Source organism: Sebastes umbrosus, chromosome 17 (assembly GCF_015220745.1).
Source record: "Sebastes umbrosus isolate fSebUmb1 chromosome 17, fSebUmb1.pri, whole genome shotgun sequence".
In the NCBI taxonomy this organism is placed as follows: domain Eukaryota; kingdom Metazoa; phylum Chordata; class Actinopteri; order Perciformes; family Sebastidae; genus Sebastes; species Sebastes umbrosus.
In genome coordinates, this window is record NC_051285.1 from 18,332,428 (window position 1) to 18,347,237 (window position 14,810).

General features: G+C 43.2%; 1 protein-coding gene across 1 annotated transcript in view; it reads right to left on the bottom strand.

The window, feature by feature from the left end:
• Positions 1-12,311: 12,311 nt before the first annotated feature.
• Positions 12,312-14,810, bottom strand: part of nectin1a (nectin cell adhesion molecule 1a) — a 35,298-nt gene continuing 32,799 nt past the window's right edge. Inside the window, 2 exon segments of the mRNA XM_037749435.1 lie at positions 12,312-13,317; positions 13,320-13,434. Of these exon segments, the coding sequence (XP_037605363.1) occupies positions 13,124-13,317; positions 13,320-13,434 (309 nt within the window). The 3' untranslated portion in view covers positions 12,312-13,123.

Below are 14,810 nucleotides of genomic sequence, written 5' to 3' on the forward strand. Positions count from 1 at the left end.
CCACCGGTGCATGGAGCCCCAACACACTGGTGCCCGGCCATCTGAATGCAACTTATGCAGCCTTCAATCACACAGCGCCTCCCCACGCCCCTGCTCCAGTACACCTTTGGATGCCTGCTTCAGACTCACAAGTTAGTATGTATCCAAATGCTCTACCACCACCTGCACCACTACTTCCATATTCCACCCCACAAATGCACTCACATCAGTCTGAGCCACCATTAAAGACTCCTGGCAGAGCCATAGCCAACCCAAACCTTCCCCTGGCTGCCTATGGTGGTTTCATGCAGACTCATCAGGTGAAGAATGTCCAAGTCTTCACTGGTAATGCGGATAGCAAGATGCTCGTGGAGGACTGGATCCGTGATGTGCAGTATCTACTGGAGGCAATAGAGCTCCCCATGCACCTCCGTTTTTCCACTGTTGTGCGACACCTGAGTGGTGAGGCCAGAAAGTTGGTTCTGAACCTACCTCCCCATGACCAAACCCCTGAGAAGGCTTTTGAGGAACTGAGGGCAGAGTACAGTGATGCACAGGGCTCCCTAGATCCACTAGCCGACTTCTATGAACGCAGCCAGAGGCCAGGAGAGTCTCTGTGCTCTTATGCTATAGCATTGGAGGCAACATTGCGAGCTGTGGAAAGTCAAAGAGGGGGCAGGCCTTTCCCTGACCGTGATAATAAACTCACCCGGCAGTTCTTAAGGGGGCTTAATGATGAGGAGGTGTATCCACGATTTCACCAATGAGGCCCAGGTTTTTGAGCTTCCGAGAACTGCAAGCTGAGCTCAGGAATCTAGCAAAATAAACAAAGAAGTTCCAGTCACAACACAAGACAAAGAAAACATATGCCCAGGTGCATGTCACATCCGAGTGTGGTATAAATGTAAAGACAGAAAGGACAAAACATACCTCTGAGTTGTCAGAGCTGACAGAGATGGTCAAGAAATTAGCTCTTAGCCAAGAGGAACAGATAACCAAGTTGTCTCTCTTTGAATCGAGAATGGCTGCTTTACCTCCTATTCCCCCGCCTAGAATTCGGCCATCTCCTGGAACTACAACCCAGAGCTCAAGCATTACATGCAACTGGTGTGGAAAGCAAGGACATATGGCTCGGGTCTGCAGAGCGATGTTCCCTGAGTCCACTCTGGCTTGGGCTGGCCAACCGCAGCCTATGACCCCTGCAGAGGGGAACACATCCCACTCAGCTCAGCATTTAAACGACTAGAGTCCATGGTAACCGGGGCAACCATGGGCAAGCAGCAATGCCCCCCACTGCAGATGAGCACAACGCGTGATGGAGGAGAGGACACCCAGTGGGTCCCAGAAATGAGGGGGAGGTGGAAGTCAATGGAGAAAAGTGCAGGGCTCTCATCGACTCTGGCTCTCAGGTAACCAGCATTACCCACGGATACTGGCGCAACCACCCTGTCCTTCAAAAACAAAAACTACGGTCCTCTAAAATACAAATAGAGGGTGCAGCTGGTCAGAGTGTATCCTACTATGGTGTCCTGAGCATTAACTTGAAAGTGCTGGGGAAAGAGTTCAAGACTGTGCCGGCTTTTGTTGTCCCTGATTCTGAGTATCGCTCCTCTGTCCCTCTGCTCGTGGGAACTAATGTCATTCATGCCTCCAAGAGCCACCTCCAGGCGGCTTATGGTCAGCAATTTCTTCATCAAGTCAAAGAAAACCATCCAGAGTGGTACACCACTCTGCTTGAAATTGGGAGCACAGAACATAGTAAAATGGGTGATATGGTGGATCCTGCTGTATACACTGGCCGGAAGATACGCATTCCTGCAGGGAAAGAGATCAGCCTCCTTAAGGTGTGAGATCAAAGTAGGCCCACAAAGAAAGACCTATACAGCGCTGATAGAAGGCCACCCCTCCCTGCAGCTTCCACAAGACTTCTTGGTGGCCAAAGTTCTGGCTGATGTAAAGCGAGGCTGTGCCCCTGTCAGAGTGATGAACCTGTCCCAGCACACTATTATGATCAAGACACACAGTCACCTGGCCAATGCTTTCCTTGTTGAAAATGTTGTGGAATTTCCAGACAAAACGCAGGGTGGACAGCACAGTGATGGGAGTGAAGAGACATGCTTGAGTCTGGATCAAGTGGTGGCAGGCGGGGTGGACTTAAGTAAAGCAGCAGTGGAGAATGAGCACCAACGCTCCCTCCTCCAAGAGCTTGTGGGAAGGAACACAAGTGTGTTCTTCCAGTATCCCATGGACCATGGCCACACAAAAACATTGACACATGACATTCCACTGGTGGACTCTAAGCCCTTTCGGCTGCCATATCGCAGGATTCCTCCATCGCAGTGACAGGACGTGGGGAGGCTGTTGATGGAGATGGAGACAGCTGGAGTCATCAGGCCTAGTAAGAGCCCGTATGCTTCACCAGTAGTGATCGTAACCAAGAAGGACGGTTCACTAAGGTTATGCATCGACTACAGAAAGCTGAACTCCTGCAGCACAAGAAACGCATTCCCCCTGCCCAGAATAGAGGAGGCCCTTGAAGCTCTGGGGCAAGCAAAATACTTTTCCAAACTGGACCTCAAGTCTGGTTACTGGCAGGTGGAAGTGGCAGAGCACGACAAACACAAGACCGTGTCCCATGGGGCTGTTCGAGGCCAACAGAATGCCCTTCGGTCTGCAAAACGCTCCATCCACCTTTCAAAGACTCATGACTTTCTGCTTTGGGGATCTGAATTTCACCCATCTCCTGATTTATCTGGACGATCTCATCATTTTCTCCAAAACTTTTGATGAGCATGTGGAGAGGTTGCAGCTTGTGTTTGATCGGCTTAAGGAGCATGGCCTGAAGTTAAAGCCCTCCAAGTGCCAGCTTGTGAGAAAAGAGGTGCACTATCTGGGCCATGTGGTGTCCGCAGAGGGGATCAGGACAGACCCAGAGAAGAAGGATTGGGCGAGGCCCACAAATCGGAAGGAAGTGCTGCGGTTCTTGGGATTCGCTGGATATTACAGGTGGTACGTTAGAGACTACTCTGACTTAGCTGCTCCCTTGTACCGCCTCACCTCTGGTGACCCCAGAAAGAAAAAGAAAGGGGGAAGGAAAAACCTGGGTCCCGACCCACCCTTTTGTGTGGAATAATGAGTGTGAACACGCCTTTCAGTCCCTAAAAGAAAAGCTGACGACTGCTCCAGTGCTGGGCTATCCTGATTACAGCCTGCCTTTTGTGCTCCAGACTGATGCCTCAGGAGAGGGGCTTGGCGCCGTCTTGGTTCAAGTCCAGGGTGGAGAAGAGAGGGTCATAGCCTACGCCAGCAGAGGATTTGAGCCCAGCTGAGACGAGGTATCCTGCCACACAATTCGAGTTCCTCGCTCTCAAGTGGGCAGTGACGGAATAACGTTCTATGACCATCTCTATGGGCGTAAATTCTCAGTGCTGACGGAAAATAACCCCCTTAAATATGTGATGTCCTCAGCGAAGCTGAAATGCCACAGTCCAGCGGTGGGTGTCTCGACTGTCTACGTTTGACTTTGACATCCAGTATCGAAGGGGACAGAGTAATGCAAATGCCGATGTCCAACCAGGGGGTCACCCAGGTCCTGCAAAACTGCCCTCAGCATGTGAGGGCCAGTGAACAGGGCATGAGGACAAACAGCCCCCCCCAGAACAGGAAAGCTTCCGAGGTGAGAACAGTACGGCCTCCGAGGAACCTGAACCACAAGAACCTCGATTGCTCAGGTCAAGTGAGCCCTACAGAGATGTGGGGACGGAGTCCCTGCCTGCTATGGACAAACAAGAGCTCCGGGCAAGGCAGAAGGAGGATCCTGTCATCGGCCCTGTCTTGCACTTTAAAAGCCTGCCATGGGGAGGATCAGTAGTGGTGAGCAAGTACGGCTCCTCTTAAAGGATTGGAGGAGGCTAGTGATAAGGGATGGTGTCATGTACCGCCGCATCCAGATACCAAAGGGGAGTAGTGGAGCAGTTAGTATTGCCAGAGAAGCTGCATACATCAGTCAAGACTGCTCTCCATGATGACTCAGGGCACTTAAGAATTGAGAGAACATTGCAGATGATAAGGGAGAGATTTTATTGGGCGAGGACGTTCCAGGGAAATCAAAGCTTGGTGCGAGCAGTGTGAGAGGTGCTGCCTCAGAAGACCCACTGCAGGCCTCAGGGCTCCTCTGTCAGTATTCACAGCAGTGCCCCCATGGAGCTTGTGTGTGGGACTTTTTGACCTTGGAGAATCAAAGGGTGGCATAGAAAATGTTCTCATTGTTACGACCACTTCTCCCGCTATACCCAGGCCTACCCCACTAAAGACCAAAAGGCCTGCACAGTGGCTAAGGTACTGTGGAAAAACTTTTTCTGTCGCTTTGGCTTTCCCTGCAAAATTGCATGCAGACCAAGGGCGCAATTCGAAAGTGCTATTGTGAAGGAGCTCTGTAAGTGCACTGGCATCACTAAGACCCACACAACCCCCTACCACCGCCCAGGGCAACAGGACAACGGAAAGGTTCAAATGGACCCTCATGAACATGCTGGGGACATTTAGAGCCTCATTTGAAGCCACGCTGGCTATGAATATGTGGATGCAATGACGTATGCCTACAACTGCCACATGACATGACTCAACTAGATACACACCATACTACCTTATGTTTGGTAGACATCCCAGGCTCCCAATCGACCTGATCTTTGGGCTTCCCTACCACCAGTGAGTCATGTGCGCTGTAATTCCCATCCAGAATTGAGCAATAGACATGTTTGTCCCTTACAGGACACCGTAGTTCTGAAATGCAGTTACGTGTGGGACGCCCATTTTTTCTTGTTTACTTTGCTTTATTGCTTCTTAGGGTTGTGGACCAACAGTTGAGGATGACAGCTGATGTTGTGGACAAATAAAGTGTTCCCGGTCTCAACCACAATCCAGAACTACTGTGCCGGTGTTTCCTTTCTCTGCACCATACCCCATCACACAGCTATAAACACAACGCAGAGTCCCAGGGTGTGCAGAGTGCTGCCACCACGTGGGTTACATAATGATATTACTATATCAATAAGACTTTTATTGATCCCCAGGTTACCAAGCAGTATATGAAGTAATGTAATATCTCTATCTCTATCTCTCTCTCTCTCTCTTTCATATATATATATATATATGTATATATACATATATATACATATATATATAGATATACTGTATATGTATATGTATATGAAAGTTAACGCGATAATAACGCGTTAACGCAAATTTTAACGCCACTAATTTCTTTAACGCATTATTGCAACTTGCGATTTTTATGGGCTCAGTTTTAACACTGCGGTGAAGTGATTACCTGGCATAATATGAAACTAGAAAACCTAAAGTTAAATCTATTTGTACCAACCATGTCATTATAGTTTGTCCTGAAGGAGGCTTAAATAATGCTTCAAAGTTACGCTAAATTTTGACGAGGAAAAACTGTCATGTGATAAGAGTATTAAATATACTCATAGAGTGTGCTATTCTACAAATGATACTTTTACTTTTGGTACTTTAAGTATATTTTGATGCCTAATTCTTTTGTACTTTTACTAAATCAAATCTTAAATGCATGACTTTTACTTGTAACGGAGTATTTTTACACTGTGGTATTACTACTTTTACTTAAAGGGACTGTTTGTAAAAATCAGAAATGCTTGTTAACAGCGACACCTGAGGCCGTTAAGTCAACGAAAGTCAGCGTCGGGCTCGCGCTTGCTCGCTCTAAATACACATGAACGAGCGCTACTCAAAACAGTGAGGCGACAGCTAAAAACCACAATATCATTCTATATTTCACCTGCTTGGGAGTAATGTTACCTGACCAGAACGGAGGTCTCTCCATGAATCACTGCTGATCCTAGTGTTGGCTTTTCCTACTTCAGCCTCCCGACCGCGGTGGGAGGGAGACACCGGCACCCGGTCGGAGACGATAACGTTTCTCGCTGCGTAGCTCGTCACTTTGCAAGACACGGAAGACCTCTGTTGGTCTGGAGGAGCTGTGGCATTTATTTATGCACGAACGTCCACTGTACATTCACTAGATATTCTCAGAGCTACGAAGTCTCCTGCAGTGTGTAGTGTGCACGCATGCACGTGAGGTGGAGTGAACTGAGTGGAAGGCAAGCAGGCAGGCAGAGGAGCATGGAGACTCCGGTCCTGGAGACCAAAGCCACGGTTCTCCCCGCGTACTACGGACCGCGGCCAACACTGTTTTGCAAGACGGCTTCACTAGATATAACTTTGCGGTTTTGGTGCTTCCGTGTAGTTTGTGTTGGAGTCTTATCTGAACAGCGTAGCACACGCGAGCGTTGCATACGGAGCGTGCATGGGACACCGACCCAGGTGATTTATACGTGTAAGAAGTTACGAACAGTCCCTTTAAGTAAAATATCTGAGTACTTCCACCACCACTGACACCAAGTAACTTTCTGGTCCCCCAGAGGCAGCCCTGCAGCCTCCTGACTGTGATCCAACTCTCTCCAAGGCTTTGACTGTAAAGCTCACTGTGCAATGGAGAGATGCAACTGAAGAGAATAGAGGATATGAAGAAAGGAATGCTCGGGCATGCAGAGCTGAGCTGGCTGCTGAAGCTAAAGCTTAACATCATGTCTGGAAAGCCCCATGAGAGCTTGACACAGTGGATCTGTACTAGTTTGCTCGGGGAGTTGGGAATTCATTGTCAGAGATTTCATCAGCACACAAAGGCGGCTTTAGACACAAAGGGCAGAAACTATAAATTATACCAGTTATGGAACACAAAACAAACATTTTTAGGATTGTTTTAAGCCAGTAGTCTAGGGTGTGAAAACATCAATGCTGGAGTGATGGAAATATTTCACTACCAATGTCAAGCCTGGGTCGTTAATCATCTTCAAAAACACATTTTTGTTATATTAGCCTAGTTGAAATTCTTATTACATCCCGACAGCAATCAATAAATCAAATGCTCCGACAAAAAAAAACAAAAAAAAACGGTATCTGTGGCGGTTTTCAGGACTGTAAGCCTGTCTTCCTACCTACTCATTGCGCGTGCACTCATTGCGCACACCGTAGTCTTCCACAAGTGCTAGCTTGACAACTGTGAGTACTAACAATTAATATGTTTTTGTTCATTATGATAGTTCTTCATAATGATAATTTTATAGAAGTGGCTTTGGAGGGAGGTCTAAGGGTCAGTGTTGTTGACTTGGCGATTTTCTGGCTAGATTTGGGGACTTCTTCTTTCATTGGAAAAGAGTTGGCAACGCTATGCTCGGTTTTTTCGGTTGGATAATTTTTAAAATCTAGGTTACTCTTGCTAAATTCTCAACGTTAGGCTACCGACCCTAGCTTTAATACAACTTAATTTAAACCTGCGGATTTCTTTTACCACTTGGGGGGCAGCAGAAAGAAGCTGTAAACACTACACTGACATAGCTACAGGGAATGGGAATGGATGTCACCGACAGGAAGTCCGCCATTTTGGAGGATAAAGAGTAAGCATCCGATGGCTGTTAACTGCCAGTGTTAAAAGATAACACAAAACACTGCACGTGAATAAGATTCAAAAGACGAATTGTAGTATATAGCATACAGTCAGACACAAAGGGAGGCTAACATTATGGGTTTCATTTAGCATGGTCCTTCTGGTTCGTAAGAATCGATATTATAAACTAACTTCAATTTTGTAATATATCGCCCTTTTGCCTCTGACAGCTTCTCTTATATAGATATTTTTTTGTCTTTCACACTTGCATACTTTATACATTTCTGGTGATGAATGAATTGACAGATGACGAATAGACATAGTGCATGGCAGCTTTATTTTGTAATAGCACATTTCAGCAACAGGGCAATTCAAAGTGCTTTACATAAACATTCAAGAACATTGCGACAAAGTGCAAAAGAACATTAAGACGTAATTAAAACATAAAAACGTTAAAGATTCGAAAATAAAAACAAGCTGAAAATAAAAGCTAGGATAGAAGCTAAAATAGAGTATAACACACAAGAGTAAAAGTTATAGTGCAGTATAAGATAATTATTTGGTTTAATAAAAGGCAGCAGCAAACAAGACAGTTTTAAGCTTTGATTTAAAAGAAACTAAGAGTTGAAGCGATCCTGCAGTTTTTCTGGGAGCTTGTTCCAAATATTTGGTGCATAAAAACTGAATGCTGCTTCTGCATGTTTTAGTTCTGACTCTGGGGGACACTAAGCAGACCTGATCCAGATGAAACTGAGAGGTCTGATGGTTCATAACATAGCAGAAGATCAGAAATGTATTTTGGCCCTAAACCATTTAGTGCTTTGTAAACCAGCAGGAGTATTTTGAAATCAATTCTCTGAGAGGCAGGGAGCAAGTGTAGAGACCTCAGAACTGGACTGACATGATCCACTTTCTTGGTCTTATTGAGGACTCTAACTGCAGCGTTCTGAATCAGCTGCAGCTGTCTGATTGATTTTTTTTAGGAAGACCAGTAAAGATGCCGTTACAGAAGTCAAGTCAGCTGAAGATAAATGCATGAACTAGTTTTTCCAAATCCTGCTGAGACATCAGTCCTCTAATTAAACTCAGGTCAAGTCAGAGTCCATGACTACACCAAGATTTCTGGCTTGGTCCGTGCTTTTTAACATTACAGATGGTAGCTGAGCACTAACCTTTAATCTTTTCTTTTTGGCTCCAAAAACTACGACCTCAGTTTTGTCTTTGTTGAGCTTAAGAAAATTCTGGCACATCCAATTATTGACTTGTTCTATGCACTCACTCAGTGCTTGCATTGGACTGTAGTCTCCTGGTGATAGAGTTATGTAGATTTGTGTGTCGTCTGCATAGTTATGGTAATTTATTTTGTTGTTATCCAAAATCTGACCCAGTGGGAGCATGTAGATGTTAAACAAAAGAGGCCCCAAGATGGAGCCTTGGGGAACTCTGCATGTGATTTTGTTCAGCTCAGATTTGCAATTACCTATAGACACAAAGAAGTCCCTGTCTTTTAGGTAGGATTTAAACCAGCTGAGTGCTTTGCCAGAAATACCCGCTAAGTTTTCCAGTCGGTCTAGTAATATATTTTGGTCAACCGTGTCAATTGCAGCACTGAGATCCAGTAAAACTAAAACTGAAATTCTACCACTGTCTGTGTTCAATCAGATGTCATTGATGACCTTAACAAGAGCAGTCTCAGTGCTGTGGTGTGGTCGAAAACCTGACTGGAAGACATCAAAAGAGTTGTTTAGTGCCAGAAAGCTATTTAATTGTTGAAAAACTGTTTTTTCAATTATTTTAGACAAGAATGGAAGATTTGATATCGGTCTGTAATTATTTACTATTGATGAGTCCAGATTGTTCTTTTTTGAGGAGTGGTTTGATGATGGCAGTTTTCAGGGCCTGTGGGAAGACTCCTGAAACAAGAGATGCATTAACAATCTGTAAAAGCTCTGAGACCATACAATCTGATGCACACAAAAAAGGCATTATAAAGTTGATGTGGCAACATACAGTTGCCTATGCCAGGTACGGAGCAACATTAGCATTTATTTGTAATCATGTTTGTGTCCACCGGATGAATTTAAATCCAATATTCACTCTCTTTTGTTTTGGTCTCCACCAACTCCTGAAGGAAATATCTGGCTATTAACTGCTAAATGCTCCACTTTATTCACCAGCTAGTCACTAACTGTGTCTGTCTGCCATTTTGGTGCTGAGCAGGAAGTCTATAGTTGGGATTTTAGAGCTTTTTTAACTTAGTTTTATGCTGTGAGACTGAACTAAACAGTAAATGTATGGGCCTTAAAACCAAAACAATGAACTGAAAGAAGCTAAAACGCTCCATATAGATAAAGGGAACTGCAGTCAGGTGGTAATTCTCTGCAAGTGAACTCTTTCACATACAAGTTATGTGATTGTTAATTTAAAAATATCGATTATAGTTCTCTGAAGCTCCCATATTGACTTGGAAAATAGTAGTAAAAACATATAAAACATTTCATTATAGTGTTATATTTATGTAACTTGAATTAATTAAGATCGGGGGTCTCTAACCTTTTTTCCTCTGAGAGCTAACTTGACAAAATGAAAGTGGCCGAGAGCTACTCATATTTTATATTATTAGCAACATTTGTTCACATTGCTCAGCTCTACCCAAACCAGCTGAATAAGCTTCTTTTGTGTGAACTCTTAGGAAAAATATCGAACACTCACATTTTTATATCAAAACATCTTAAATTCAGCAGCTTGTGCATGTTTTTTTTTTTCTCTCTGCATTTCTTTACATTTTCAATGTGTCAAGCTCACACTATTAAATTCACACCAGGATTAATGTCATAGAAAACAAAAGAATTTTACTTATATTACTTGTCCTTATTTTCTGTCCGTCCACATATCACTGTATCACATAACTTCCCTTCACATTCCCTTTATCATCTGTAGTTCAAATGCATGTAATACATGCATTCAGTCTTTTTAACAGTTAGTGAGATGACTGGCACTGCATGGAGTCAACAAGAGAGGTGTATGCTAGAGTGTATCTTAGGTTCACTCTTATGGAGTCATTTAAATGTTCATCTGTCAGTCTTGTTCTGAACTTAGATTTCATGATATTCAAGACAGCCAGCTGGGCTGCATCGCTGGAGTCAACCGATTCATCACACTGGATGGAAAACCATTTGCACCTGTCCATGTCCCGTTTCTAGCTGCTCTACAGCATCCGCAGACATCGCAGACACTCTCCTTGCCACAGTATTAGCACCAAGTTGTACATCGGCGATAGCAGACATAATTTCTGTCTTACTTTGATGGTCCTTAATAACGTTTTAAGCCACCGGTCATTGCCTCTTTTACAACGCTGCCATCGGTGAAGGGTTTTTTGTGCTTTGTTAGGATGTGCGCCACTTTAAATGAAGCCTCTGTTGCTGTGTTGGCCTTCTTCGTTGGTTTGGTAAACAGAGACTGTTGTCTTTTAAGCGTAGTTTCCAGCTCCTTACCTTCTCTGTTCGTAGACTGCTACCAGCTGGAAAGTCACATGAAATGTTGCCGTGGACTTTGGCGAAGTGGTGCTCAACGTTACATCTTCTACCGACTGACACGCTCACACAGCAAATGAGACACACACACTTTTCATTCACATTCGTGAAAAAAAAACTCTGTTTCCCATTCCTCATGAAAAAAGTATGTTTTTTGCCTTTTCTTAGCCTGGCTATTTTCCACGGTCATTGTCAAATCTGGTTTGTGTGCTTTCTAGCCTGCTAACATCGCCTAATGTTTACGGCGTCACTGATGTAACCAAACTCGGCAGCAGCATAACTCGTTTAATTGACAGCTGATTGGCAAATAATTAGTTTGTGTCAGACGGGGGCGGGATGTCTGTGAATTGGATTGGATAGAAATTTAGGTTTACAAAGTGACTGTGTCTTATCAAATTTGTTTACATATTCTTTGAACCTTTAGCGAACGACTCAGAAACGTGCCGCGAGCTACTGATCGCGAGCGAGCGACGTGTTGAGGACCCCTGCTTTAGATCCTCTTGAGCGACAGATGTATATGAAATAGTTCTTATTAAACTGCAACAGTTTCTGTTCTTACACTTATTAGTTTGTCTGCTCATCATGTACTAAGCTGTAACCATTATAAGTCAAGATGATCAGTAATAAGAAGTAAACAGGATGATCCAGGTTGCATTGCAGAGGGAAGTTCGCCTCAGGCCATGTACATGATGATTATTTTAATCCATGAAACATCACTGTAGTGAACTGTGTGATGTGACCTCATAACTAGGTCAGGGGCGTAGCAGATTATATTTAATAGGATTACAGTTTCTGATTACAAAAATGGTAACTATAATCCTGAATAATTAGTGCAACAAGACTGAAAGTCTACAGACATGCTAGCAGCTCTGTGAGCTCAATGCTAACGTTAGCATGCTGGCATGCTTGCAATGACGATGCTAGCAGCTAACATTATTTAGCAGGTATAATGTTTATTATATTCCCCTTTTTGGTTTAGCATGTTCACAGGTTAAAATTTGCTAATTAGCACAAGATGAATGAAAAACATTCATGGTAACCCATCAAATAGTTGATATTTCAGTCTGGATCGAGCCCTGCTGCTAGCGTGGCTAAAAACACACCAGAGTAGAAATGCCTCTGATGAAATAACCAACAGATTTACTCTACTTACTCTACTTACTTTACTTTTGAGGATAAAGTGTATATATATTATATATATCTGCATAATATTTCAGAACATCTCAATGCTGGCGCTGACAAAAATTACTATTTAGTAAAGAAAGAGAAGAAGAGTTTGTGTTGTTTGGTGGTTTTTCAGTCACTGGTGATACAAGTTTACATGATCATTTTTATTTAAATGCTAAAAATGTAAGACTCATCCAACAACCAGTGTCAATGAATACTAAAATCCACAGATAACATGAATAAAAACATTGATTTAATATATCAATAAAATGTCTTCAGTAAATAAAAATGTTTTTTAGATATTTTTCTTTGCCAGAAAAACATAAACAATACAAAATACAAGCACAGTAAAAGATTACATACGAACAGGAGGTAAAACCAAAAGGTGGGGTCTGCTGTTCTTCAGTAAAGGGATTATCATTGTGTACGACGCAGAATAAAGAGAGTGGGCATTAGAGATAAAGTAGGAAATTATAATATATTTATGTTTTCTTTTTTTTTTTTAAATGATACCATGGAGGATAAAATAAGGGGTCAACCATCGTAGAGATAATCCTATCCGTATTCTATCCAAGTATTTTCCAATCAAATGTAATAAATCCATGCAATACACTCTTTAAAAATGACAGTCAAATCATCTTTAACTTGACCTTCCTCTAGCCTAAACACCTGAAACATGGTTCAACAATCTTCCCTTTTTCAAAGAATAGATAACACAATAAAAGATCAGACAAAAGAGAGAAAATGTTTCAAAATTGAACTGAAGTCCAACAACAAAAGCTGCATTGTCCTTTGACCTCCAGAGCCGTCCACAATGATGCAGACAGTGCAGAGACACTGCCTGGTAGTCCAGGGTTAACCACATTTTTCGAGCCTCCTCTTAGGAAGAGTTAGAGTTTATATCGGGTAGTTTTATCTGAGCTCGCTTGAGAGGTTCGAGTTTGTGACTAAAAGTGTCGGTTCAAACGTATTGCTCTTTGGGAAAAGTGTATGCTGCCACTCCCGGGGGAGGAGAAGACAAGCCTGGTACGGAGGGGTACTTAAAGATGGCCGTGGTGTGTGAAGGAGGAGAGAAAGTGTTTTTTGGCGTGTTGGTGCCGCTGCTGCTTGCAGTGGTTGGTTGCGGGGAGTGGTAGGGTTGTTGGGGCAGAAAGAGAGAGGAGGCTTTATGGGTGGGGAGTAGGGCTCTGGGTAGTCCTCCTTGTTGCAGGCCAGTCTGTAGCTCACATAGTCCGCCGTGTTTGGAAGCTCTTCGTAAAACCGTCCTGAGTGCTGTTGAGATATGAGAGCGCGTATTAAAGATGTATCAAAATTTGAAAGAATACGCATACTCTACAACTGGTAAGTAAGGGATGTACATACAGTACATGTACTTAAGGGTACCCTGTGAAGTTTCAGACCTCCTAGTAAGCAATGCTTTTATGAGTGGGTCCACCTCTCTTTGTTCCCTTAAGGTCAAATCTCAAAAAGAGCTGCACAGAATCTCACTGCAAATACCGTGAAAAATGCACAAATGTTATGCAAATGACGACTGTTTTTAAGAGGCTTCTCCCTCGCTCTTCTGTTGGGGCAGGACGAATGGTGCCTTCAAATGGGGTCGTGTTTACCGTGTTCACGAGAAGAGTCCATATGAACGCTGCCCTCTTATGGTATTTACAACCTCGTAAGTAGAACGTTTCTGAAAGCTCAGAGTTCACGAGTTGTGATGTGTTTGTTGACGTTGTCAGAAATGGCGGAGACCATGGCAGTTAATTTTTCGGCGCAAAATAAGTTAATATATTGTAATTTTAGTTGTATATTGTAATTCTTCATAATTGTATAATATGTCTGAGGAAAATGTTGATATTCCAAATGGCCTCATCTTTTGCCTCTGTCATTATGCCTTTGCATTTACTGTATTTTGTTACCCACTTTCAAGCTTGCTAAATTGTTAGCCTCTGTGGCTTCTAGATGCTGAAAGTAATGTTAATATTGCCACACTTGAACGCCAAGCATATTGTGTACACAACTTCCTATGTTGTAAACACAAGCTCACGAGTTTCAAGTTCATATAAAAATTATAGTTAAATCTTAGTACAACTACATAGTTTGCCAAGCATAGTATAACACACTGTATGTGCTAAATAAACTCGGAAAAAAAAGTTTGGAAATTTGTGTTTGGTAGATTATTTCTCTGTTGTTACAATGCTAATTGGCATTGTATTTTACATCGTTGGAAAGCCTGTTTATTTACCTTTACAATGATGTCCAACTTGTAAGGATCATGCATTTGTGGGATGAGCAGCACAGCTGATTATGATTGTAGCGCCCAAGAAAAATTTGCCAAAATGCTCTGCCAATGGTAAACAGTGTATTCTCCTGTTGGAATTGACTTTTGTTTTGAGTTGTTTGGTGGATTGGATGATTGAACTCTCTATCAGTAACAAGGAACAAACAAGACATAGTGTCAATTTTACACTTTATTAATTTAATACACAGTCAGGAGCCTCAGTAGCGGGTGGAAGATCCATACGCAGCCACAACAGCCTGGCACCTCCTCCTCATGCTGGTCACCAACCTGGTCACCCGTTGCTGTGGGATGGCATTCCGTTCCTCAACCAGGATTCGTTGCAGGTCAGCCAGCGTGGTTTTGTTGGTCACTCTAACAC